This window comes from Stylophora pistillata, chromosome 3 (assembly GCF_964205215.1).
Source record: "Stylophora pistillata chromosome 3, jaStyPist1.2, whole genome shotgun sequence".
Lineage (NCBI taxonomy): Eukaryota > Metazoa > Cnidaria > Anthozoa > Scleractinia > Pocilloporidae > Stylophora > Stylophora pistillata.
Window position 1 is genome coordinate 9718032 of NC_142521.1, and position 27922 is coordinate 9745953.

Genomic DNA, 27922 nt, shown 5'->3' on the forward strand with positions numbered 1-27922 from the left:
AAACGAAAAACACAATCAATTGAAAATAAAGATATTTATTACCTACTTTGTACATCATATACTCTTACAGTCATTAATACCTACATACACTATTACTTTTTCGCGATAAATCGTAGTTACAGTGCCTGCAGCGTCATCAATACTCGTGGCTTGGAACAGTTCATCTTTTTAAAGTAAAATATACGATTACCCAAGAGCAAACAAAAAAAAGAAGAGAAAACAAACACACACAAAAAACAAAATTTATATACAATAAAAGCGTACGTATGATGTTTTTCTGCTCCAAAATTTTTGATCCAAGGTTATTGTTCATACGATGTTTCGAAAAACCCCAGAGATCTAAATTTTTGTATAATTCATCTAATATCATAACTATTTACTATCAATATCTTTACGGCATTAATATACTTAATTACCAAACCGCGGAGATTAAAAACTGATATCAAAAGATACCCGACTTTTGCGAACTGACCAGGAAAAACATGAATGAAAAAATTGCTATGAAATATTTGCTCTGATTAAAAATATGTATCAAAAATATATCGATTTATTATCCAAATGTGCTTCGTAGAGTACAAATAACGCACGAGACGAGTACAAATATCACGCGGTATTTGAACTCCACAAATATTCGCGAAATTCGCGTGCTGGATAAAAAATCTCTTATTAAACGTTTTGTTGTGCAGTATCGCTGAGTATTTTTACTCGTTATTTGTATTTTGAATCGCCCTACGGGCTCGTCAAAATACGGCACGACTCGTAAAAATACTCAGCGATACTACACATCAAAACGTCTATTAAAATATATATATCAAATTTGACGCCATGTTGTCTTATTTTGTTGTTAAAACCTACTGTAGAAAAATAACAACTTTATTCAATAGAACACCTTTGGGTTGAGTACTATTGCAAATTTCGATAGAGGAAATGGAAATTTGTCTCGCCTGGGCACAACAGTGATTAGAAGCCCAAACTCGATCCACCTTCTTAACGTTCAGTTTCCGTGACATGAACTGCAACTTACATGAACACTCTCCATACAATCAGCAAAAAGAAAAAAAAAAAAAAGAAAAAAGAAAAAGCTCTTTATATATAGATATCCTTCATCAGTGGCAGACCCGATAGCTATTTTTTTTTTCCAAGAAAGCATAACTACATGAACATAAAAGAATAGCGATGGTACACGCCAATGTGAAAGAGGTCTACCCATGCGATCTAAAATTTAACTTCGACAATCTGTCATTCCTGTCATGGATATCGTAGCCTACAAGCAGGCCATCAATTTCAGTGCTGCAGGACGCGCCCGCACCTGCGCCCGCGGGAAGGTTGGAGACGAGTCGGGAAGAAGTTTGCTGGGGGATTGAGTACTAACAGTGAGCGCTAAACCTCTTGAAGACCTTCGCCGACTCACGTTACTCGAGGTCTCAAACTTTCTAGCGGACAAAGAACGGTCGTGCCGAAGTTCTAATAATGAGGGCAGGCTCGCAGGCTTTGGATATGAATGAAGGCGACACTTAGACTTTCTAGTACACTTCCCAACTCTTTGGTTCCTTTGCTTTTTTCTTGGGTTTGAAAGTGAGGTCGTGTAGCTTGACTCGTTCTCGTGCTCGCTCTAGTTCAGCAATGGACAGAGGGTTTTCGAGTATGGTTCGAAGAAGCTTAGCAAAGAAAGGTATGTACGACATAAAACCGATAAAGTCGATAAATCCTGCAAATACAAGGAAACCGATTGTTATTGTTAATAATAATAATAAAATAATAATAATAAAATAATTATATAATAATAATAATAATATAATAATAACCTTCATGAGCGTATCTATCATGAATACAATAATAGGGTGATACTATGATTCGGAGGCCTACTTCTTTTGGAAGACTTGTATTTGTGTGGGCTTACTGTTATTTCCGTTTCAGAAATGAGCGAAGGAAGAAAATTTAGGGCATTGACATCGAATACAGTCATAATTCTCTACGCTGAAAAAGGGACACGTTTTATACAGTAAATATAAGTACAGTAACTAACCAACAAGAATGCCCAAAACCCAAAGAAACATCGCCTACTATAGGGGGTTTTGAAGTGAGGATTTTATCTAACTTCGAAATTGAATGGGGCAAAAATGCGCGAGGCTCCTTTTACAGAATGTTATAAGAGAAAATCCAGTTTCCAATATCCTTACATATGCAGAGTTCTATGCATAGACTTACCAAACTCGTCACGTGCTCCTTCGAGCACCTCCTTGGCTGTTTGAAGGTCCGCCCCTATTTCTGTTTCCATGGCAGCAGAGACCATGACTAGAAGTTCACCAGCATCCACCCTGTTATCATCGTCTTCATCAATGGTTTTGAACATTTCCTTTCGAAAAACAAATGATTTAGTACTTTCATTTCGTTTAATTTTGAGGTATGGCCTTTAAAGAAGCTCAGGGTGACATAGTGAACCCTGGCGAAGACATTATTTACCTTGAATATGACGATATGTTGAGCCAAGTTTCCCAGGTCCAAGGCCAAAGATGCATCTTCCGATTCAGTTCTACAGAAACAAAAAAAAGAAAAAAAGAAAAAAAAAAAAAAAAGAAAAGGTTTTGTTTTGTGAGCCAACGATTATTAAAGCAATCTTCATTTGAGCGTCAAATTAATCCAGGTTTCGCTCCTTTTGCTCTTTAATTGGTCCAGAAAACTCGTGCCACCGCCGAGCTCTCAACCAATCGGATGCAAAACTAACACAATTCGCGACTTTGTCACTCATGTGTTGCAACGCTTCAAGCTTTAAGTTATCACTGGCTATCGTGACGAGCAATTGGTCGTTATATTTACTTTGGTCAAGTTTTGGTTTTTCGAGACTCGATTGAAAACTGCTTCAAAGTCTAAAGTAGGCAATGAAACAGGGTAAAAACAAAAACTTTACCTGACTCCAGTTATGCGATCGTTCAAGGCACAGATGGCCGTAAATTCCCTTTTATCTATAGTCTCGTCTTTGTTTAAGTCAAACACCTAATATATAAATCAAAGAGAACAAATGAATTAAAACCAAAACTGATGTAATCCGTAACTTACGTATTGCTGCCTCTCTTCATTGACATCCCGATTATTTTTCAAATCGCACTTGTGGGTATCCTTCAGGGTAAATCGCTGAGAAAATCTACCTTGATTGTTCATGTAATTCCCTATTCGGTTTAAGGGGGAGTGATAATATTGGGGGAGGGGGGGGGGGGTGATAGCCAGCCTGTTACTACAGAATACCAAAGGTTCGGATTATGTTCTTCATGGTAAAAACACCAAGTCCGAGGAGAGGTTTTAGAAACAAAATTGAAAAGCACATGAACAAACCCACAATGACAAATAGCCAGAAAACGAAAAAGACAAAAAAGAAATATTCAAAAGCTAATTAGCCGCATAAAATCAAAGTATACTATACATGCATGTGTACAGATGAACCCACTGTCAACAGATTATCTTACAATACGTATACCTGTACAAAGTGTTTGATATCATGTTTTGTGACAGCTGGTTGCATTCGTAGCTTTAGTTCTTGGAGTGTGACGCTACCATTTTTATCTTTGTCGACTTCATCAAACAGTATTCCAAAAACATGCTTCTGTTTATCGTTGATTATTCCATAACGGACCTCCTAGAAAAAGTAAACGAAAATTAATAAGTAAAGTATGTCTGTCGACACAAGTAAAAATGCATGTATAAACCTGTCTGTCTGCCTGTCTGTTCGCCCGTCTAAAAGTCTGTCAGTCTTCCTGTTAGACTGTCGCCCTATCTGTCTATCGTCCCGTTTGTCTGTCTGTCTGCCTGTCTGTTCGCCCGTCTAAAAGTCTGTAAGTCTTCCTGTTAGACTGTCGCCCTATCTGTCTATTGTCCCGTTTGTCTGTCAGTCTGCCTGTCTGTTTTTGTGTCAATCAGTCAGTCTGTCTGTCTATGTCTCTGTCTGTCTGCCTGTCTATTAGTGTGTCAGTCAGTCAGTTTGTCTGTCTGTGTCTTTCTGTCTATCTGTGTTTTTCTGTCTGTGTCTTTCTGTCAGTCTGCTTGCCTGTGTCTGTCTGTCTGTGCGTCTCTCCGTCTGTCTGTCTGCCTGTCTGTGTCAGTCTGCCTGTCTGTGCGTCTATCTGTCTGTCTGTGTCAGTCTATCTTTCTGTCTGCAGCGCAGTTCTCAGTGGTAATTGTAAACTAACAAGTTTGTTGGGTTCATTCCTCAGAGCCTTGCAAAGATGTCTGTTGACTTACACTGAATTAGAAATTATCGAAAATGTGCTCTTGAACGATGATTGTTTAGATGAATCAGGATGACCCTGTTTTTTTTTCTTCAGACTACAAATGCAAAAAAAAATATCACTCACGGGTGTAAGGAATACATCGTCTTCGGCTGCCTTTGACTCTGTGATCTCAGTCAAAAATGTCCTGCAAAGATAATCCAGTTTCCAGGAAACATGATCATTCAGATATATCTTGGTATTGATTTTCAAATATCACTGTTTTCTACGCAGGAACTATTGGAGATTACAATGCAACTAACAAAATGAGTACACCGCGATAGGATCTCAGATCCAATCAATGGAAAACTGTTTGATAGAGGCCCGGCAACTGGGATTGCTTAACGCGGTGAAGTTTGTCCTCTGTTCATGGAAAATTCATATTGGTTACCGAGCTAAGACTGATTTCAGCCAAATCACTGTTCGTTTAAGGAATTCATCTTGGTTACCGAGATGATTGAGAAGTAACTTTTGAATTTCGTCTGGTCAACCTAGTCGGGGTTTCTTATGAGTGATTTTGCCATCCCAGTTGCCCAGTCTCCCTCCCTTGCAGCCGTTCTTTGGTATGTCACGTGGAAGGGGCGGAGGGGGGGGGGGGAGGGGGGAGGAACTTTCATCTGCTGAAATCCTGAGTGTAAAAACTAGGTTATCCCATGCAATCATTTGCACAGTTTGCCCTTTTCTTTTACCGAAATCAATATAATTGCCTAAATTTAAGTTTCGAATGATGATTTCTTCACTCGAAATCAGAGCATAAATAAATCCTGTACGTCTAAAATCGCAGTGGGAGCACATTTCTCAAGTAAAAAGAGAACTTCCTTGACGGTATTGATAACTTACGAAGAGAATTTTCCACTAGTCTTTTTAGTTCCCTCAGTCTTGGATGACATAAAAATCCTGGTGAGAAAGAACACAGTTTTTGGAATGTAACCCTTTAACTCTTGGACGTGACTAACGTGTATCCAAAAACATAAAAAAATAGATATATCAATAAAAACTGAAATAACAAATAGTTCTGTTTCTCTTCTCTCTGAGAGTTCGATTACCGCGATAATCGAAGTGAAGCAAATTAGTCATTATCAAACGAAAATAAATGGAACATATAAGTCATACTGAGCGCTAGCGAATAATACCTTCTTAGTAACCGATTCCAAGGTTCGTACTGGAGAATATTGGATCCAACCCCTGAAGCAAGAGAAGAGGGGCGGGAAGATGAGAGACCCTGGGAACGAGGCTGTATTGGAGAGAGGTCGTGGTAGTACGGAATGAGCGAAACGAGGTCCGTACAAAAACGACCGAGTGCCAATATTCTCCAGTCCGGCTCGAGCAAGCGAAGTAAGTAAGTAGTTTATTATATGACACTTGGACCAAACTTGGTTGTTTTAAATTTGCTGGCTTTCGCGAACAAAAATAGACTGCTAGAGGGCAACTCCATCAAAGAACATTTAAAAATCCTCGTAGCATGTTTGGACAACGAGTTATCTTACAAAGAACATGCAAATGTAGTGTTAAAGATAGCATGTGCCAAGATAGCTGCACTTCGTCGCCTTAAGCGCTTAGTGCCTTCACACACTTTGATTCCTCTACATGAGAGTTTTGTGTCATCGCATTTTGAATATTTTAACTCTTTACTCATTGGTATAGGTAGAAGTCACAATAAGAAATTAGAAGACGCTAATCATCCTTTCCGAGACATTTAAAAGATTTGAATTTTATTGGCTGCGAATGCAACATTTATCTCATTTATATTCATATATTAAGGGATTCAAAAAGCACATATTTTACGACTTTATTCATTTTATCATTATATCACAATTTCCTTTGGACTTCACCAATTAATTATAAACCATTTCCATTTCCAAGCTGTCCGTCTGTTTCTTAATCAAAACTCGGTCAAACTTTATCAACGGATTGGATTCGTCTAAGTTAGGTTAAAGCTTCGTCATTTCTTTGTTTTAGCTACACCTACATAATTTGACGTAAATTTCATTATTACATATGAAAATGTCTTAAGGAAGACCGAAATGTTATTCCGTGTCTTTCATTTGTTTAAAAGTGAAACAGCTGGAGGATGAATCGTAACTCAAAACACAGAGTTATCTCAATAAAGCGGCGAACAGATTTTTCAAAACAGAGTCATGGTCATCGAATCCGTGAGCTCGAGAGCGCGTGCCCGTTGTATTTTGAGAGCTAATGATGTATAAACTTGTATGCACTTAAGTTCTTGTGTTAAAGCTAACTAAAGGATCCAGAAGCAATGGAGAGTCTACTGGTTGAAGAGTACAAAAATGAATTGCTTCAAAATCTTAACGAGCTCAGAAAATTCAACATTCTTTGTGACACAACTATTCGAACCGAAGGAGACGATTTTGTGGCCCATCGATGTGTTTTGACCGCCGCCAGTCCATACTTCCGAGCTCTGTTTACTTCTGACTTCAAGGAAAGCGAAAGTAATTTCGTCGAACTTAAAAACGTTCAAAGTTCCATACTGAGCGAGGTTCTTCGGTTCATTTACACTGGGGAAGCTAAAACCGACTCCTCGACAGCCCACGACATGATCAAAACGGCCGAATTTTTAATGCTACCATGCCTGAAATTGAAAGTTTCGAAATTTCGAAAAGGAACGATCAGCAAAACAAACTGTCTTGCGCTGGAATCCTTCGCTTCTCAGTTCAATTGTGAGTCACTAAAGCAAGTTGCAGTAACCTATAAAATTGAACATTTTCTTCCTGCGGTTAAGTCAGAGGACTTTAAGTCTCTGGACTTTGGGAGAGTGAAGGAATTAATTTCTTCAGACAAAATAGCCGCCTCAAAAGAAGATGTTTACGAATCAGTTATTCAGTGGGTCAAGCATGATGTTTCATCGCGAGAATGCTTGTTACCTGAGCTACTGAAAAGCGTTAGAGCTTTCTCGATGTCAAAGTATAGTCTGCGAGAGATTCTTGATAAAGAAGAATTAGTCACGAAGAATCCTACATGTATGAGGCCTGGATGCCTTTCTATTCCCAGATCAATTCCAAGCTTCACTGCAAAGGCCCCGCTTTTGTCTTAAAACTAAAGAACTGGTGGTAGTTCTCACCGGAGGCTTAAAATGTCAGTTCACCCTCTAGCCGAACATGTGCCTTCGTTCTCGACACCAGAAAGTGGTTAGAGCTACCATGCACGCCCAGCTATGGCCGCACACAACATGCTGCTGCAGTGTGTAGTGGTAAGCTGTATCTAGTGGGAGGTCGTGAACAGTTTTTGTGGATTTTTGACCCAGAGCTACGGCAGTGGTTCCAAAGAGGTGGTAATTTGGGATATAATGATCACTGTTCCTTTACGAGCCTCAATGAAGAACTTTACAAGATGGGTGGCGAAGTTTTTAACCAGGGCACCACAAGCAGTGCAAGCAAGTACAATTACAAAACTAACCAATGGAAGAAGCTTTCACCGATGAAAACTCCCAAGGGTCAACACTGTGCAGTTGCCCTGGAGGAGTTCATTTATACCAGTGCTGGATCTGATGGTAAAACTTGCCTTAAGAGTGTGGAGTGCTATAATCCAGTAATTGATCAGTGGGAATCAGCTCCTGACATGTGGAATGCAAGGAGACTTGCTGCTGCAGCCGCTATCACAGGCAGGAAAATTCTTGTCGTGGGAGGATTCAGTGATATGAATTCTGACACTATTGAAACGAGTAGTGAAATATTTGATAAAAGCTTGAATCAGTGGACCCTGGTTTCTAGTCCTTGTATACCACGTGCTGCATGCGGGATAGTCAGTGTTGGGAATTGCGTATATCTGTTTGGAGGAGAAGATGGGAATGACAAACAGAATAAACTGAACTCTGTAGAGAGCTATGATGTCCAAGAGGATGAATGGCACCATGTTAGCACCATGCCCTATGAAGTTTCCTCTCTTCAAGCTTCACTGCCGGTGGAATATATAAAGAATGAATAGAATGCTTCGAAAGAAACTTCGATTTTCCTGTGAATACTACATGGCTAATCCTTTTACATAAATTTGCATCAAAGAGACACAGGCCGAACTCGGCCCTGTAATGCAAAACGAATTTGAAATCTCTCTACGACGTGAAAACGAGAATCGAACACACTTCACAAACCCTTGATAACCACTTGTCTTCAGTGCCAGCAATTCAGGTAGTATACCTGTTTTTACTTAGGTTCTTATATCTTGAGATTTCCTCAGTTGTGATTAGACGTGGTATTTACCTTGTTTTAGCATTACAAAGCTCAATTAATATGTGCAATAATGTTTAACACCACAGAGTTTTTTTAAACACGTTTAAGACCTGATATTCTTTTTCATGATTCAATTTTACTAGTATCACGCGGTTATTAGGCGCTCTGTGATTGGTCAATACAACAACCCTTTGCTTTTTGTCGTCAAAAATCTCTCGTTATTCATCACTAATTGCTCTCAGCTTCGTTGGAAAAAAATCTAGTCTTCGCGAACAAAAGTGTAAGTTGCGGATCCTGTTTTCTTCTCTTTCGATTTACAGCTCACACACAAACCTCCAAACTAGGTTAGCAATAAAATAATCGACTGGGGGAGAGGGGTAGGCATTGCCTGGAGAATTAGGAATCGGATTTTAGGAGTGATTTTAAGGCTTAGACTGGAGTTAGACTGAAAAATCGAGTACAACACTTTGGCTCTTAGGCCGAGATTGTAAATACAACCAACTACTTTGCATCATACCATTAGGATTTTTACCCTTGTTTCCTCTGAATGATTTGTTTCATTCATTCGTGCGGCCTACTAACTTTACAAAGTTTACGACTTTTTACACTAGTCTCTTAGTTTTTTTCACTACTGATCTTGCCATTTCTAACTATACACACGGCGACACTTAGTTAGCTGGTCTATTTGTGTATGGACCATCCATATGACATTTATTTTTTGTTAAAAAGGTTATCAACTTGTAATAAATGAATAAATGAAAAGACAAATAAGGCTGACAACAAAACAATTCATGCCAGCTTTTTGTTCTTGTTTTTTTATTTTTTCGGTCTTTGGTGTTTTGTTTTTTCATATTTGTTTTCATGATGAAGCCCACACTTACCTGTTTGGTGGAGGTTTTCCAGGCTGGTATCGAGTATCCTCCACTTCCCTCTTAATCCCAAGCCATTCATCTAAATATTTATTCCTCTTTTCTTCTTTAGCTTCAGTACCATCGCTAGTTGCGTCTTCTTTCTTCTCCTCTCCATTATCCACTTCCTTTCCTTTCTTTACAATTTTCTTTCCTTCACGATCCTTATTCGCTTTTTGATTTGCAGCCATCTTTTCATCCTCCTTAAATCGTATTTTTCCTTTTCTGGCGGTCTTTGCAGAAGAACTTGCCTTTGTCTTTGCAGAAGGCGTCTTTCTACTCTTTACTCCGTCGCTACTCTTTGTCAGTCTTTCTCCGACTGAATCCAGTTCCTGCTTCGCTTTTCTACCTTCGATAACGAGAGCTTTGCGCGCCTCAAATTCTTCTCGTCTGCCTCCTTTGTTTGATACACTGTCAAATTCATCCACAGAACTCTCATCTGATTCCTCTTCAGCCCATTTTCCGTCATGTTTTGGGTTCTCAACATCAGTGGCAGACGATAAGGCCTTGAAACAAAGTGAAAAAAAGAAATCGTTTACACGGTGGTTACATTTTATCAGCATGTATTCCTGTGCAAGAGTGCTCTTGTAAAGGAAAAAGTCGTTCACTGTAAACAATAAAAGCCTGCAAAACAAGCTATTCTACCTCATGTAGCTATAAACCATTTAGGATAAAAGCATAAGAGTTATTTTTCACCCTTTTTTCTTTATGCAAGGTGGAGAGCAATACTGCACTAAGGCAATTAGGCTTGTCTAATCAGATCCAGGCTGGCATGCCAGTAACTTTCTACCAAGGACACATTTAACAGTCAACAAGAAACAAACTGAAAGAAATTCTTGTTATAATGGTAATTCACACTGATCCACTATGATTTTATTCCAAGAGAAAAGTAGGTTATTCAGAGCTTACCCCAGAGCTGGGATCCCTGATTCCACTACCTGGCACAGGAGTACTCAACTGGCCACTAGGACTGTCTCGGGGATTATTGTTTGGAAAACTGTACAATAAATATAAGAAAAAAAGTCTCGTTGTCCACTGAGCATTAGATCTATGTTGTCACTAAGTACAAGTGCTAACTCAAAAGTGTTTTCTGATCCAGAAAGTAGTTTTAGTGGAACCTGTCTCCCTTAGGGCTGGTCAAATTTCTTGCCCTCAGGTTTCAGATTGCTTTTGACAGCCTTGTTGAGATAACTTTTATTTTATATACTGATACATTACAGCAATTTGTTTGGTATTAAAGCATGAACTGTCAGTTGTAGTATATAATTCATCACTAACTTTGCATCTTTGGCGGCACTGTAGTCCACAAGTTGTTTCTGCTGTGCTAGAAGTCTCAACCTCAACAGATCAGTGTTGTCTACATCATACCTGGAATAAGTCAACAATGGTAATTCATTTCAATTTAAGAGAACCCTTTGAAAGCAGCATCTATATTTTTAGATTTCAGTAACTAATTACAATTAAAAGCTACACAGTACATTTTTTAACAACTGATTCATTGCAAAAGCATTTCTTTCTGTCAACAAAAGTAAAATCATATATACCGAGTATTTGGAGCAAAATAACTTCAAACAAACTTTAAACTTCTCTGCCAACTTTGGTTTCCAGATTAAATTAAATGGCTGCAATCTGATTGCCGCCATATTACATAGTCATGCTCAAGATAAAAGTATCAGACAAGCAATTTTCACTAATAGTGGGTCTAGAAGTCTCCTTTACAGCTGTTGTTTGGCCTCAGCATGCAGCCTGCTCTCTTCTACCAATGTATTGCATGACAGGAACAAACAACAGGTGTAAAGGAGACTATGGGTTGAGGAGATCTCCGCACCTTCCTTGCAACGGGATTTTGGTTCCAGCCATATAATACTGCTTATCGACTCTATGATGGCGAATCTACAGAAAGAGTTCAAGGCACATAATTAAAATTTACTTTAAATAATATGCTACTGATGTTCAATTTTTGTTGGTTCTGGTTCTGGTTTTTTTGGTGTGAAAAGTGGTATAAAATAATTATAGGAGTATGTTCTCCACAGCTGAATATTAAATGACTTGAGTCAGTAGCTAATTAAAAAAATTTATTATTTGGGCTTAGAATTTCTACACTGTAGCCAGAGAATTCCCCTGTTCCTGATCAATGTCTACAGAGCCCCCTGTCTTTTAACACAATCAAAAAGAAAATCTCAGTGACTGAAAACACTACTTTGATAGCACATTTATCATCACCCAGGAGTTTTTATCAATTTATTGCAGTACCAAATTTCTCCCACCAAAGAGAAAAAAAACTTGAAGCATCATGACACAGTAAGTGGTGTTAGTGTTTGGCATCACACCAGATCAAAAACTCTGAATATATTAAGTATGCTTTTTTGATATTACCTCAGATGTGCGTTTCAACCTGCGGCAGTGCTCTCTAGCTTGTTCTTCTGCCTTTAATCTGTCTCTTTGTCTGCTGTATGATATTCTTGGACTGTTAATCAAATTGAAATGGATATATTAAGCTTAATACTTGCTTGTCACACATGAATGAAGAGAATTTCATTCAATGAAGAAATGAAATTTAAAACAATTGAAAGGTTAATATGATAAATTAGTTAAATTGAAAAAAATTTAAAATATCAAATGAAGATAGCTTGTCATACTTTTCATTGGCCCAATATCTTGATGGGACAGAACCCTGAGTGATAACCAAGAAAAATAAATTCAATCTTCATGAAATGGTACATTTTTCATCATTTAAAAAAAAATTAACCAACAGTGGTTGATTTTTTGTCACTCAATTTATTTCATGACTGAGATTTGATTTGCTATTCTCCCTAGATTCTGCCACACTTTTCTTTCTAAGAATTTGGTATATATGTATAATTAATATCAAAACAACTCGGTCAAGATGACATACAACTCTTTGACAGAGGATCATGACTGCAAATATCTGACATACCATATGATTGCTGTAGGAAATAGGAACTGATTTTGTGGTTCCATTGAGAGATGGCGAGTATTTTTGACTCAATGGCATACCAGGAAGAGAGGTTGTCTTAAACTTCACAGTTGGTCTGAGAGAAAAAATAATCCAAGAAAAAATTATTTTAAAGACAAATCTTGAGTTTTTGAACCATACCTTTTTTTTCAAGTTCTACTGAACCACTAAAGACATTTTTGGTATGACCTTGTTGTAACAGAGAAGAAAGGTTGATTAGGGAAACTACAAAAGATAACTGTCTCTAATAAAACACTTTAAATCAATGTTACCTAAGAAGTTTATCAGTCGAAAGCCTCAACTTCATCTTCATGTTGGTTCTCAATTCAGTTTCAAGGCTCATGTAAAAAATGCTTGGAATATTAGGTATAATTAATGATATTAAAAGCCTTTAATGATTTTTGGGCATATAATTTTTTGTGCTGAAAAATGAATCGTAATATTTGAAGTTAAAAGTGAATTTAATTGAGAGATAAAATTCATTCTTGGTGATAAAGGACTCTGAAAAAAATTAAAAGTCAAATCAGTACTAACTTACTGAAAATTATATCCTGCATGTTCACTCCGCGTCAAAGATTTTTCAGTTGCAATGGAATTATTGTCACTCTGAGGCTGCAAAAAAAAAAAAAAAATCAAAGGCATCACTGAAAGTCTACATGTATATGTCACTCAACATCCAGGCCAGCTCCTATAGAAGAAAAGTGAGCAAATACTTCTACCTTAAAGAGGGGGGAACAGAGAGCAGATACAAGAGATTGGATGAAATCACACACCTAATGTGAACCAAGCAGATTTGATAACTATGCAGAGTAGGACATACTGAATGCATATCACCAAGTTGGCAATTTACACAGAAAATTTAGTTGTCAAAATTTTTTCTTCTCCCCATAGCTACTATAATGTCAGTCACTGCTTGAGTACTTAATTATCATCATGATGTTTTCTTGACAAAGAAGGAGCCAATTTGCCCGCGTACCCTACCTTGATTATAAACTCTCTTGGCAGTGGCGAATCCAGGGGGAGGGTCTGACCTCGTGCTTACAACTTTGAAATTGAAATTTTCACATCGACAGGATCGTATATCACTTTTTAACTGGCTGATCTTTTTAATGAATCTAAGTAAACAGTAAGCGGCCAAGGAATTATAATGTGCAACTGCGACTGGTGGGAGGGAGTGTTGGGGGTGTGGGGGAGAAGTAATTTACCTCAAAAGAGTCCAACAGTCCTTTCAAAACCAAAGTTTGGACCCCCCTCAATCAAAAGTTACTGGATCCGCCCCTGCTTGGTCATAGTATTTTGCACATTTTTCTCCTTACTTGACTACATAGTATACCTGAAGAGCAAGATCAGTGGCTTCTAGGAGTCCAGGAGCTGATGCCACACTGTGCACAGGACTTGCCATCTTAAGCCTGCTGACTGGTGTTTGGTTTTTGTAGTTTGTATGTTGATAGTGAGTCTGTTTTTGCCACTCTTCATTGTGTACCTTCATAGAGGGTGAAATGATCCGTCTGTAGAGCTGTGCTACACCTTGGTTATCTGAGTATATAAAGGAAAACAATCCAAATGTAAATGTAACATTTTAGAAATCTAAGGAAGATCTAAATACCCTTGAGGAAAGGACAACTCCTGATGACGAGATTATGGGGAGGGGGTGGGGTGGGAGATAAGGGGGTGGGGTGGGAGATAAGGGGGGTGGGGTGGGAGATAAGGGGGGGTAGGGTGGGAGATGTAAGGGTACAGGGGTTTCACTTAACAACAGCAGGCTGCAGAAACGAAGATTGAGTACAAGGGGTGTGGAAAAGTTGCCACCAGTAGCAATTTGTTACTTAATCTTCTAACAACCAACAAATGAGTAGTAATTATCCCTTTCATCTGTTATACATTTCCTTGTTCATCAGTTAAGAGAATTTGTTATTCAGTCAGTTGTACGATAGCATCATCAAGCAGATTTGTATTCCACTCATAAAATTTGTTTGCTGAATGATGTATTAAGTGAGATCATGAAGAGAAATTACATCAATGGTATAGTCATTGTGTAGGATTTTTATTCATGTGAACTTTGTAGGATTTTGACGCTATTGTAATCACCATGGACAGTAAATTTGTGAGCTTTTGCATGACCCTGCTTGAGTCTTTTTCACAGTAACTTGGTCTCTCGCAGAGTTCAAATCTCAGAAATTTACTGACAGAAAAAGTGCATGTTCATTAATCTGGGAATTTGATCATGAGGTTAAACTAGGTACATGTCCTTGACAACTGCACTCTAGTAAGTGCTAGAATAGTTCGATTGTTCCAAGACTCATTGCAGTACGATCAACTGATAAAATATTTGTCACCTGCTATGCAATTAATAACCGTAGCTAATAAGCTTGTACTCCAGAAAAGATATGTCGATCGAACGTGAGGGTCATGTTTAGAAGTTTTAATTAATGACTCCTGCGGAGACAATCCATTGATTTCAAACTCAACAGTGTGGTGTTTTGACGATTACATGAAGACATGGTAGAAATGTTGTGGTCTCAAAGGAATCTCATGCCGATAACAATATCTTTTGCGTCAAAACAAAGTTAATTTTTAATTTGGTAAAGAATCAGTCCAATAATAAGCAAAGCGAAGTTAGTCTGATTCGATCTTATCTTAGTTTTGTACCTCGAAGGAAGAAAATCAAAGTAAGATTAACTAACCCATAACTTGTTTGGCCTCTTTCCATTCCCAAAGAGAAAATTTCAGCTTCTTTCTTCTAACATTCCGCAGCTAAGCAACGAAGTGAAGTCCATTAAGCGAAAATTCCATCGCGCGAGCGGAAGTCAGAACTTGGCGACTTCGAATAAACAAGGAATTTGGAAATTGTCAGCAATCAGGTGAAAACGATCGAAAGATTAAAACATCTTAAATAATATAAATAATTAAAATCAATTTCGACACAACTACTAATTGATTGTCGCGGAGATGGCTCAACAATGTTCATTTACATGATAAAATATACTAGCGTGCCTCTAGGCAACCAAAATTTCCTTCGCATAATTGCCAGGTTACCGAGTGCACATGGCAAGATGGCGAACACTAAGAGAAAGGTGAAGTGTTAGTCCTATTGTAGTCTTCTCCTTAAGTACTTCCATCGAGTCCAATTCTCGTCTTAGATCAGAGAAAAATCCAAACTAACTTGATTCTCCTTCTCTACAGATCGGTGGAGAGGACACGAACATTACGTTTGAAGATCAACAACAAATTAACACATTTGCACGGAAAAGTGCCAGAATCCAAGAGCTGAAAGATGAAATTGAACAAAAAAAGGTTTGAAATAAGGCAGGAATTATCGAATACATAGCTTGTATAATCCGTAGGGTTCTTGCTGACAATTATTTATTGGTGCCTATCACAGGTGTCATGGTCCTATAGTATATCAATCATTTAATCACTTAGAAGATACACTTGTGCATGAGCGTTGGAAGCCAATGTACTCACAGGCGGCTCAGGCTTTGTCACAGGCTCTTTCACAGTGGATTATTATAGAGTTTGTATAGTGGTTTAGTTGGACTTGCTTTTGCACTCCGTAAATATAAAGTTGTGTGAAATAATAAAAGAAATAAAATCTTACCTTCATACAGAGTAGTCTGTGCTGTTCTTGTCGCGATTTGAGGCCGTTTTGCTGTGTTTCAGCTCAACGTCCTAGCTAGCACTACCAAGTAAAAGGGTTATTAGGTAGTGCTAGCTAGGACGTTGAGCTGAAACACAGCAAAACGGCCTCAAATCGCGACAAGAACAGCACAGACTACTCTGTAGGAAGGTGAGACTTTATTTCTTTTATTATTTCATACAACTTTATAAATACGGAGCTCAAAGCAAGTCCAACTAAACCACTATACAAACTCTATAATAATCCACTGTGAAAGAGCCTGTGACAGAGCCTGGGCCGCCTGTGATGTACTTTTGATTTAATTGCTATAGAACCGTATTCTTCATTTTGCTTACAGTTAAGAAAACTGTCGACAGCTATGGCAAAAACAAAATATTTGGAATAGTTTAGGGCCGTGCAGAAATCTTCCCTGCTCTTTTTACAATTCAATTTTCCTGTGGGAGAAGTAAGCTAATCCGATGTTCTGATAGTAGGCTTCTTAAGGGAGCAAGGTTGTGTGTCTTGCCTCACTAGCTTGCATGCAACTTGTCCTTTTCAAGGAAGAAAATTAACGGTAGTTGTTGCTATCATGGAATGGTGAGCCTGTGTCGCAAGCTGTTTTGCAGTTGCGTAGAACATTTTGATATCACCCTTGCTCAATAATGCACTTTATAGATTGAAAATTTTTATAATATTTACTACAGAAAGATCTTCAGAATCTTGAAGATGCTGGTGATGAAGTGATGTTGTTGGATGATGACACTGCACCAATTCCATATCCTTTCTCTACCCTTAAAAATTTTTGTTAATTTTTTTAATTTAATGAACTGTTTATCTCAGGAAGAAGAGTCCAATGTTTATAGGAGTCAATGTTTAGTGCTGACATTTCATTGTATCTGAAATTAAGTGAAATACACCTTATGCCACAGTCAGTCTTGTTGGAGAACAGAGCAGGAACATTTAAAGAGAAACTTGCAACAATTTACACTAAAAAAAAATTATTAATTATTAATTATTATTAATTCAAAAAACTCATTTGACAGTCTGCTGTCAAGTGAGTTTCTTCTTACCCTTTCTGCCATCAAGGCTCTGTTTCTGTTACCTTCTTTCTCTAATATCAGACCCTTTGTAGAAGAAGCTAGCATGACATTAAAAAAGGAGCTGAAAATTTTAACATTTTACTACTCCTATTTCTGCACATGAGGATTTAGACACAGCTGATCTTAGCAGTCTGCAATATATTTCTTGTCAGATTTGAGGCAAGTAAAGGCCAAATTTCATGATACATTATTGGAGTGCAAAATCCAAATGTTGGGGGTGTGATCTCTCGTGGTAGACTCAGAGATACATACTTGTAATAAAACAATTGACATCTTTGTTCAAGACTGGGCTGTCATATTGGCCTGCCATTTATTGAAAGCAACATTCATGAGTGTAAACATTGTTCCTTGACACATGTTAGTTACAGAATAGGGGAAATATTTATCCATTTATCATCGGAGGAAACTCAAGAATACCTTGAGAATGCAAAATCCAAGATACAAGATGAAATAAAATCCTTGGAATCCGACACTGCCGAAGTCAAACAGCTCCTGGCTGATCTTAAAGTGAAACTTTATGCCAAATTTGGCAATAATATCAATTTGGAGGCAGAGGAGGAGTGAAAAGTGAAAATTTAAGATTAGCCCTGATGTTTTCCAATTTAACTGTGTCATGATTGATAAAATATCTGTTCAAACATTTGTAGAGTCTGGACAAGAGTATTTGGAGTTGAGAGCCACAGCAAGTGTAACTGTGTTTTTGAAAGGTAATTGTAGACAAGAACATATTTGAATAAAATGTATAAAAGAAACTCTTATTGCGAATTGATGATTTGCTGGTGAGGAAGTTAGCCTGCCTGACTCTAGATAAAGAGGACAAAGAATAATATAAGTTAGAGAAAAATACTGACCGAGAAGGCCTAAGCCTGTGAAAGACTTAATGGTAATTAAGAATGCTTGGTTGTGTATGTAAGGAGTTATATGAATATATGAACATGAATATAGTTTATATCTGACCACTTGCAGCCCAGAGGCTGAATTACGGGTGCAGTGTAAGGTTGAGAACAGACGTCAGCATAAATTATCAGGTGCCTCTGGCAGCCGCTTCAGTCTATTGATCTCACCTTCCCACCCATCCCACCCCAGGGGAGGACATCCATCACACAGTAATCTCGTGTGTGGAAAATTAATGTCTCCTACCCCAACCCTGCAGGAGACGGGACCTCCATTTATTTGTCCCAATCCGAGAAGACTAGAATATCTAACCATTTCTTGATGTTATAGAAAGGTAGCAAATTCTTCTCAATTATTTTAAGACCTTGAGTGTTGTTGGTCCGGCCGGGGCTTGAACCCTCGACCTCTCGCACAACAGTCCAGCGCTCTATCCATTGAGCTAACCGGGAGGCTATGGAGTCAGTACAGTAATGTAGCCTTGTTCCCAGTAGGGCCATAGGCGAGACTGGGAACAGATTAGTATATTTCATGTTGAGGTATATGAAGATCGTTGCTCTCGCGCTTGCCCCAGTCTATTCTTCCCCCGCTAGACGAGAGCACGATCGAGCGCGATAAACTTTCCAGAATGAGTAGCAGAACCATCTGTCTTCGTGTTGTAGAACAGTGTCGATCTCGTAGGTTTCGTTTTACTCACCAAATAGTTTTACGAGGGAAGGTAGGTTTCAAAAAAAAGTACGTAGATCTTTACGGGTTTTCTAATATTTCTTCTTCTTCGCTGCAGACTTTCTTAGCTCACCTCGTGAACAACTAACTAAGGCCACAATTTCTTATCTTTACTGAGGATACCGTTTATCTTCGATCCTTTCATGCGGGAAAGGTTTAAACGAGTTAAAAAATTTCAGAAATTATATAGGGCATTCTTCCCTGTGATGGTCTGCAACTCTGTTATCAGAAACGAATGTCCTAATTTGGAACGAATTAAAGTTTGAGTCCGATTGACTTAAATTAATTTTGATTAGTAAGTCGAAAATTTACCATAAACTACGACAATAAATTAAAACATGAAATTTAATTACAATTAAAGTTTGTCAGTAATCACCCTCCATAAATAAATGCACAGGAGTGTGGGGTTTATTAGTTCTTCCAAATATCTGCAGGTGCTATGTTCCAATTTAAGTACAAACAAGGAGGGACCTTCTCACAGTGAAAAAGAGTGGGGTACAACTAAAGAGAAACATGGCTATGGTACTAACGGTGGATTTGAGAAACGTGACAGGGAGGCTGCTGGTTTATTTTATCTGAACACTCTGCAGTTACCAGAAATGTTACAGAAGAACTTGGACAGCTACCTGAAGAGTAAGGAAAAGGGTCTTTATTTGTTTCTCTTGTTACATGAAAAAGAAAAAAAATTGGAAATGTGCAGTGGAGTCAAGGGGCTAATTCAGCCAGAGCTTATCTTGGTTTCTGCAGTACGAGATTACAAGGAATATTGCTACTCCCTCTTGGATAGGATGCTAGGTTATCACAGGTTCACCCACCCCCCCTCAACCTCCCATCCCCCACCCCCTTCCTCCTTTTCTGAGTATTTAGTCAGACTTCTTGACAGTTTGTTGGCACTCATTTATACTCCTGTAGAGTGAGACACTTGCTGAGTTAAGTGTCTTGGCCAAGAACACAACTTATTACATGACTTGGGCAGTCAGAGGGCCAATAACTAAAATCAACCAATCAAAATGCTCTATTGCCGGTCAATATTCTCTCAGTATTGGACCGGGCACTGTCCTGAATGGTCCCGAATGATACCGCACTTGTGTCCCTTTGAACTTCAGTCGTATAATAAATCTTCTTATTAACCAAGCTTGCTTGGGACCGCACTGGAAGAATGGAAGACCGCCCTCTGTCTTTTTTGTACAGACCTCGCTGCGTTCGGTCCATACTGTCAAGACCTCGGGCCAATATTCTCCCAGTACAGCCCTCGCGCTTGGTTAATAAGATATATAAAATGACCTGTCAGGGTCTCAAACTACATCCCTCAAGTTGGAGTCCATCACACGAAATGTTAGCACACTGTTTCTCTCACTTTAGACAGGGTCTTTATTTGTTTTCGAGTATCACATTTTAACTGCTATTCTGCTTGTCTTTACTGACTAGAAATATAGTCATTTACTGTCTAACCTTCTTGTCTGCATCCTTTATTGATTGTGGCATGAACTGAATTCTATGATTTTCTAGAATTCCCAAGGAAGGTGTTGGAAAACGATGGTAAAAAACTTGCAAGGCACATCAGAAATAGAGGTCGTCCAACAGACCAGACATGGCAGAAATACAGAGAATCTAGAAGGCAAAGAGAGGAAGGTATGGTCTTGAGTGTAGTATCAGAGTTGAAAATGGAAAGAAAAGAATTTGATCAGCCAAGTCCATAGTTACTTCAATTCGTGATTGTGTTTACTGTACCATTATTCTGGATAAAAGTGGTGAAAATAAATAATCATTGTCACGAAAGATCTAAAGCACCTTCATTTGGTTTTTCTGTGCTTGTTTAGGCACAGTTTTCTAAATATTCTTTGCCTGTTAAGACCATTTTTTGGTAGCAGTGAGTCAAAATATGTGCACTTTTGAGGGAACAATGACTCAACCATTAAGTCTTACTCATCATATGCATTAAACTGAAAGTGAAAGAAGAGCTGGCAATGATTGATTGAAATTGTACATGTAGATGGCTTGTTGAAGTCTGCATGTTTACAGGAAATCTGATTAGGTTAAATATCATACACTATTTGACATAAGGTTTGAAAATTGAGAAAATCACCAGGTGTTCCATGCTATCAATTAAGGCATATTCAGTTGTGTGTTGTGTTCAGAACAAATACACATAATGTCTATGTGAAAATATGTAATGATTTATGACTCTTCGTATTTCTTGTCTAATTGTGTATAGCAAACCAAGCTAAACCAGCTGACATCTTGAAGCTACATAAGCAGCAAGGAGATTCAATTTTTGATGACGGAGATAATATAAGTGAAGATGAAGATGATGAATTTGACGAAGAGTCTGTTTCCCAAGAAACAAGTTCTGAGCCACACGAGACTGGTGACAGTGATACTGATGATGAACAAGATGACAGTTGCACAAATACTGAAACAACAGACACAAATGATGGCAAACCTGCTATTATCAAAAAGCAAAAAGTTGTTAAAAAGCCAAGAGGAAGTGAATACAAACTGATAAGGTATTAATATTGTTTAATGCAAAGTAAGATTTGTTGTAATTAATAAAACTAACCTTGGGTCTGTCTCTTGAAAGTTCCATTAACTTAATGGGCCAGAAGTCATATTTTGAAATGAAAATTTAAAGAATAGAGAAGCTATTTCTGACTTTCAAACCAGTCCATTTTGATTCTTTAGCTTTATAATTTATAACTTTCAAAACTTATGAAACCCCCATCCTGAATGAAAACAGAACAGCTTTACAGGCCCATTAGGTTACCAGGACCCTCGAAGAAAGGGCCCCAGGTTTTTAAATATTTACAATATTTTATTAAATTTAGTACCAACCCAATTCACAGTACAGTTAACATCCAAAGGGAGAGAATTAAGACGAATTTGAATCATTTAATTAGAGAGTGTAAGGAATTCCTTTTTTTCTCTCTCAAAAAAAAACTGAAATTATTTGCAAATTGTCTTTCCCAAACTTGTTATTGATGGGCTTCTGAGACTTGCTACGATTTATTTTGTGACAGGTACAACCAAAGAGAAGCTGCAGCTTATGCTGCAAGCCGTTTACCTGCCAGTTATGGAGCAACACTCAGAGTGTTTCATGAAGTAAGTCAAAAGTGACATCAGGTTATTTTGCTATGTCTGTTAAAATTTTTAGACCAGTATGGATGATGCTAAGCTGTTTTTGATGAGAGCTTCTGTTGAAATATTATAATTATTTGTCTCATTTTTGGTTGAGATTCCTCTCACTGCCATTATCTATTGAATATCTGAGGTCCTCGCATCTCTGGAAATGCCATTTGAGCCTTGCCCATGCCTTGAAATAATAAAATAAGATTTTGGAAATCTTATGTTAATCTCTGACAGATAAGTCGGCGTGAGCCTAACTTTAAACCAGAGAATCTGCTGGATTTTGGTTCTGGTTCTGGAACAGCAACATGGTAAAAAAAAAAATTTCAATTATACAATCTACTTCTTCCACAAATAATTAACTTCCAAAGGTAGTAGTTTCCTAAAGGTTTTTATGATGTTATTCAGTTAACAAGAGGAACCTTCTTTCCTCTAAAGAGCATCTTGAGTGTCCTTTTTGCCTTCCTTTTTCATCAGTCAAGTAGCACCACATGACCTACAAATGTGGGCATGTATGGTCTGCTGAGGTGTTATAATGTCAAAATCTGTTATGTTGCAAATTTGATTCAACTATCATCATTTTTTGGTTACCATGAACTTTGCCCAACACTCTAGGGCCGCTCATGAGACGTGGGGAGACTCGCTGAGAGAGTATCAATGTGTGGATGTATCTCAAGATATGAACACTCTGGCTGAATATCTCCTTAGAGGTTTGTACTTCATAATTATGAATGAATTATTAATTTTACTAAATTTTATTCATCACTGACAATAGACGTGTGAGCAGTATTATAATTTTCTTGTTTCTCAGGCAATTGAGTGTTACTTCTAAATATATTATTTCATTATTTTTCAGTAAATGAAAGGCAGAAATATTCAATCCACATGTTCAAGGATCTCTTCTTTGTTTTTCTTGTTAATACAGGTGGAGAGGGCTTGAAACATTCTCTTCATATTCCAGGTGTTTATTTCAAGAGATTCTTACCTGTATCCAACTTGGTAAGCCTAAATTTGGACCAGAAATATTCTTTCAGTTTTAATAGGAAGGACTAAAAGTTTGATATAAGGTTTTCTCTTTGTGCTTTTACACCAATATGATGTTCTGCATAAGCCCTTAGGCTCTCCTCTCTATTCTCCAAGAATTACAATTATTCATAACAAGCTAGAAATAAAGAACGCACCAATAGTATGCATTAATTGTAAAATGCAGTTTGCTTTGTACTAAGTGTGTGTCTCAAGTTAGAGAGTACTGGCCCCTCTTTGTAGGAATCAGTGTGCACCCAAAAAGAGATTTAGTTATTGATTTCCACAACCCTGTCAGTATTTATGACAGACATACAGACCTGTATAGATATTTAGCATGGACAACTGATTTTTGCATTTATTTCTTATTGGTCAATCAGATAACTTATGATGTTGTGGTGGCTTCATATGCTCTGAGTGAAATACCTAAAGCTTCCTTGAGAAAAATGGCAGTGAGAAGCTTGTGGGGGAAAACAAGTGATTTCTTGGTGAGCAATTTTTGTTTGAAAATTTCTTATGTAACTTGAAAGATGAATTCACAGAATGATGGATAACACCAGTTAAACTCTCAAGGGTGCATTCATTTTGAATATGATTATAGGTTATTATAGAACATGGGAATACTGAAGGGTTTGAAATAACAGCTGAAGCCAGGAACTTGGTGTTAAAGGTAAATGAAAAGATTTCTTGTATGAATGCAACTGTAAAAACCTGCATATAAGAGCCTGGGGTTTTCCAAGTTAGCCTCCACAGGTTCCAAATCAGGTTTGAAAAAGAAGAAACTTCTGTTTGTGGGTGTGGATGTGATACTGCGCTGTATACCAACCTCATAGTGCCCCGTTTTACACAGTTAACTACACATAGTTGGATAATGTTCTGGCTGGTTTTTGTTGCCCTTTTTAAATCACATATGATGTAGTATTTAAAAACTTTCTTTATTCTAAAAGTAAGAATCTACATTGAAATTTTGGCCTTAAATTTTAGGTTCTTATATGCAGGGTTTTACTCTGTAATAATAACCCTAGAAAATACATCAATTTTGTTTTATTTTTTTAGTATTTGATTTGGGAGAGTATTAATTATCTTTTAGTAGAAGCTTTAACATCCCACCAGAGCAAGAATAGTTTTTTAAAATTCCCAGTCTGCAGGGCAAAAATTGTGTTCAAATGCCCCACCCAATTTTTTTTGGAAAAAGGCAAAATCAACAACTGTGACTTTCTACACTTTGACCAAGGTTCAAAGCTAGACGTTGTGGACCTTTTTTCTGGGCCATTTGTTCATGGAAGTGAATTATATAATTATAACACTTGTATTCCACTGGAAAGACTTGACAATTTCAGTTCAAATTCCCCACCCCACTCAGGCATATTGGACCTAAAGTTTGCATATACAATTTCCTCTCCATGCATGTACCCCAGTGTTGTAGACAGTAAAAGAGAAATCAAGGGCTATTACCACACCTCTTTGCCTACTATTTTCCCCATTGGAAAACCCACTTCATTTAATTGTAAACTACTGCTTAACCACTTGTGATATTTTATTTAACATAGAATAAGAATCTTTACATTTGTTTGAAACTTGGAAATATGATTTTTATTATTTTTATGTGAGTTTTGTGTTTCCGTTATTTTTTAATACAGAAAGGAGATGGAGAGCCTGTTGATGATGAATCTTCTGAAGGTAGGTACAGTTAATCCTTAACAACCTAACATCAGTAACCATAATTATTCTCCTTACTCATCTCCATACATTTCATTTGGTACTGACAACAAGAGTTTAAATAACAATCTAAGCTTTTAGAGATCTTAATGAATTGTTGGCCCAGTAAAGTGTGCCATCATTGGCCCAGTAAAGTTTGCCATCACTGGCCCAGTAAAGTGTGCCATTATTGGCCCAGTATAGTTGGCCATCATTGAGTTAAAAAGGTTAAAAGGGTTTAAAAAATGCAATGAATCTTCCAAAAATGAGAAAAAGGGGCTTTTCAGAATGAAATCCAAGTCTTTGGACGGCTTGTTTTAGAAAAATTCTAAACTGAGTGTCTAAATTTGAGAGTATGATTTGGTTTTTCTTTACTTCACTCTGTGATTGATTTTGAAAACTGTCTCATTCAGTTGGAAGCAATTTAACCCATCTCCACCCCTGCTTCAGACTTTTTTTTTCTTTGAGTTCTCACTGGTTCCAAGGTAATATTTTCCTTTGTTCTCATTAGCTGTAGTGATTGTTTTAAATTTGATTTTACTGCACTCAGTCAATCAGGGCTGAATTACATTTGAATTGTTTCTTCCAGGTAACCAGTACCAGTACCTTGATGCATCTGCTGAGGAAATGGATGATGGCTTTGTTTTTTCACCAGTAAGTTTGAATTTCAACTTTCTGCACTTGTTCTAAACTTTTTCCTTAGGCCTCTCTTTTGGTTCACATAACAAGTGGAGTATAGTTATTTCACCCAAAAAATTCATCTTCTTAAATGGCACATCATAGATGCCATAAACATTTGGTAACAATGGAACCAAAATAGTAGGATGTCAGCCTCTAGAGATTTTGTGTTTGTGATGCTCTTGACCACTTGACATCTTCTGCTATGAGGTTCTAGGTGGGAGCCTCCTATCCTGCTTCATCAAGGATTGATGTGTTAGCTTAGCATGTTTGATTTTTTGTTTGTCATAGTGTCCACATGATGTCAAGTGTGCAAGATCTGATGCTGAAACAAGAGACCATCCCTGTAACTTTGAGCAAAGAATTCAGTTGGCTTTATGTCAGGTTTGTTATAAAAGAGAATGAAAAGTCAACCATCCTCCCTCAATAGTTTGGCTTTATCAACATAGTTCCCTTGATAATGTGAATTGGCCACCATAGTGAGATGATAATGAAAGCTGATGTTTTATGCCTAAGCCCTCCTGTCACAGGGAATTAGATTCACTTTGACAAAGGGCTAATGCTTGAAAAGTCACCTTTATATTCTCTGCATGGTGGTCAATTTGCTTTTAACTGAGTTGATAAAAATAAAACCAATACGTATGATGCACGATCCCAGTAACACCCCCTGCCAACACAGCATGATTTTTTTATATAAAAAGGCAGATATCACAGGAGGCATTAAAAATTGGATTTCTTGGAGTTGTAGTATGCAAATCACAGTATGTTCTTTTGCATCCTGTCCCATCCCCTTGCTGTCAACATTAGGGAGTTTAAGAAAACCAGGAGGGCAATAGCAGTGGAAATATCACTGAACAAAAGGTTTAATGAGCAGAGCAGTGGTTGTGCACATGCTTATATGAATCTATGTAAATTTCTTTGAGTCTTCTGCAAAAAAAAAAATGTGAAATGACCAAATTTCGTGTTGTCTGGGGAATGTGAACAACCATGGATAATTTTTTTAAATTTAAGACTGTGTTCCATATTCAGTTTTGAGGTAATCTGACAGTGAGAAACAAACTATGTGACTTTAGAGTATCGTGAGATTCATAGGTAAAAAATATCAGTTCATTTTTTAACCGATGTTGCATTCCACAGTGTCCCTGTCATCTTTTCTTAAACTCGCTGTTATTAAGGGGTAGGGGTGTTGGCAATATTCATAAGGAGACAATTGACAGAGATAATTGTGGTTTGAGAATTTTGGCATTTATTTTTCAAGGTTTCCCAAGGAAAGGATCCTTGGTCAGGATGATAGGTACCTCTTCCAGTCTATTTTTTTTTGTGCTAATTTTTTCTGTCTAAAATTTTAATTTTGTTTCAGAGGAACACAAAATTAAAGAAGAGGGGATTTCATACAGAAAGGTTCTCATATATCGTGCTCAAGAAAGGAGCAAGAGTTTCTGAAGGTCAGTGCTGGAAGAATTTTGTTGAGGGGAGGGAAGAGTCTGGAGATCATGCCCTCTAGGAAAATGTAGATTTAAGAATTCGAAATGAACTAATATTTGACTTTTGTTATTTATTTTAATATTTAATGAGTAAGGACAAATTAATTTTCTCATTCTGCAGAGAAGCCCTGGCCTCGGGTTCTTGAACCTGTGCGATACAGAAAGCGACATGTTATTTGTAGACTCTGCTGCAGCTCAGGTTAGTCAGTTGAGAATCATATCATGTACCAGCATTCTTCTATAAATGTTGATTAGTGAAAAAAAATTTAATAATGAGGCTCTTCTTCGTGTTTTCTTAGGTGACCTAAAACAAAAGACTTTCACCAAAAAGAAAGACAGGTGTGTATAGTTTACGTTGCTATAAGCCAGTTAGTCAAATAAATTTTGCTGTTTTAGTACCAAAACAGCTTTCAGCCAAGTGTTTTCTGAATGTTCATTTGTTTGGACAAACAAACATTTCAAACATCTAAGCAGCATCATGTCATTAATCTTTTACCCTTTTTTAGTGATATCTACAAGTGTGCTCGGCATTTAACAAAATGGGGTGACCTGCTACCAGACCCAGAGGACAGAGAGAGGCTTAGGGTGAACAGAAAGGCTGTGAAGTCTTGATCCAAAAATAGAATAGAAATGATATGGAATAATTATGCTGAATTGCACAGGAATCAGGAACTGTGCCATACACCAAATGCAAATATGGTGTCCAATTTGAATTGCCATTGTTCTGGACTGACTAGCCTCGTCTTCACGTGGAAACACAAAAGGATTATTACATGTGTGAGAGGCTAGTGAGTCCATAGCAATGGCAACTCAAATTGGTCGCCATATTTGCATTTGGTATATAGCATAGAACAAATGCTGTAATTAAAATAATAAAATAATGTAAAAATATTTTCTGAGTTGATTTTGTTGTTATTAAAAAGGTAAACTCAAACTGAAACAGATGAATCTGAGATTATCTCCAAATTATTGTGATTTATGAAGAGCTGTTTTTATCATGCATTTATAAGTAACATTGGAGTCAGCTTTATTTCAATGTTCAGGCTCAATAGTTGATATGTTTTTAGTACCACATTTAAAGGAGCTCTAACTTGTGGTTGTTTGGGTGTGGTTTATTTGTGACCAGAGCCTTGAGAAATACTAGCTTATCAAAAGAGCAGTTTTAAACTGAATGTCAAAACACGAAAATCAAAGTAATCCCAGTGACTAGACAGAACAAGGTTTACATTGTCATTATCTACTGAGAGCTCAGAAT

General features: G+C 37.5%; 3 protein-coding genes and 1 pseudogene across 5 annotated transcripts; 3 read left to right on the forward strand and 1 right to left on the reverse strand.

The window, feature by feature from the left end:
* Positions 1–19: 19 nt before the first annotated feature.
* LOC111322214 (uncharacterized) lies at positions 20–15294 on the reverse strand. Its single transcript, XM_022925284.2, has 17 exons — positions 15013–15294; positions 13662–13864; positions 12867–12940; positions 12290–12404; positions 11991–12025; positions 11728–11818; positions 11180–11244; positions 10630–10719; positions 10261–10348; positions 9325–9857; positions 5100–5156; positions 4347–4407; positions 3473–3631; positions 2909–2994; positions 2464–2533; positions 2209–2356; positions 20–1708 (listed from the first exon to the last, which is right to left on the reverse strand). Exons 1-17 carry the CDS (start codon positions 15014–15016, stop codon positions 1524–1526), a joined length of 2064 nt encoding a protein of 687 aa, XP_022781019.2. The 5' UTR covers positions 15017–15294; the 3' UTR covers positions 20–1523.
* Positions 6507–9266, forward strand: LOC111322215 (kelch-like protein 7; annotated as a pseudogene).
* Positions 15267–17796, forward strand: LOC111322216 (prefoldin subunit 4). The gene is made up of 4 exons (XM_022925287.2): positions 15267–15402; positions 15512–15622; positions 16649–16719; positions 17407–17796. Exons 1-4 carry the CDS (start codon positions 15289–15291, stop codon positions 17606–17608), a joined length of 498 nt encoding a protein of 165 aa, XP_022781022.1. The 5' UTR covers positions 15267–15288; the 3' UTR covers positions 17609–17796.
* Positions 17614–27607, forward strand: LOC111322219 (ribosome assembly protein METTL17, mitochondrial). 3 transcript variants are annotated; one of them, XM_088751662.1, is made up of 17 exons: positions 17614–17751; positions 19096–19294; positions 20171–20293; positions 20877–21168; positions 21679–21760; positions 22022–22095; positions 22400–22494; positions 22710–22783; positions 23188–23295; positions 23409–23477; positions 24448–24487; positions 25095–25159; positions 25475–25567; positions 26544–26628; positions 26789–26866; positions 26967–27006; positions 27174–27607. In XM_088751662.1, the coding sequence occupies exons 2-17, from the start codon at positions 19261–19263 to the stop codon at positions 27277–27279; spliced, it is 1458 nt and encodes a 485-aa protein (XP_088607788.1). In that variant the 5' UTR covers positions 17614–17751; positions 19096–19260; the 3' UTR covers positions 27280–27607. The 3 variants fall into 3 exon arrangements, with proteins under 3 accessions (XP_088607788.1, XP_022781027.2, XP_088607787.1); XM_022925292.2 differs by lacking the exon at positions 17614–17751 and adding an exon at positions 18498–18653; XM_088751661.1 differs by lacking the exon at positions 17614–17751 and adding an exon at positions 18542–18670.
* The last annotated feature ends 315 nt before the right edge of the window (positions 27608–27922 follow it).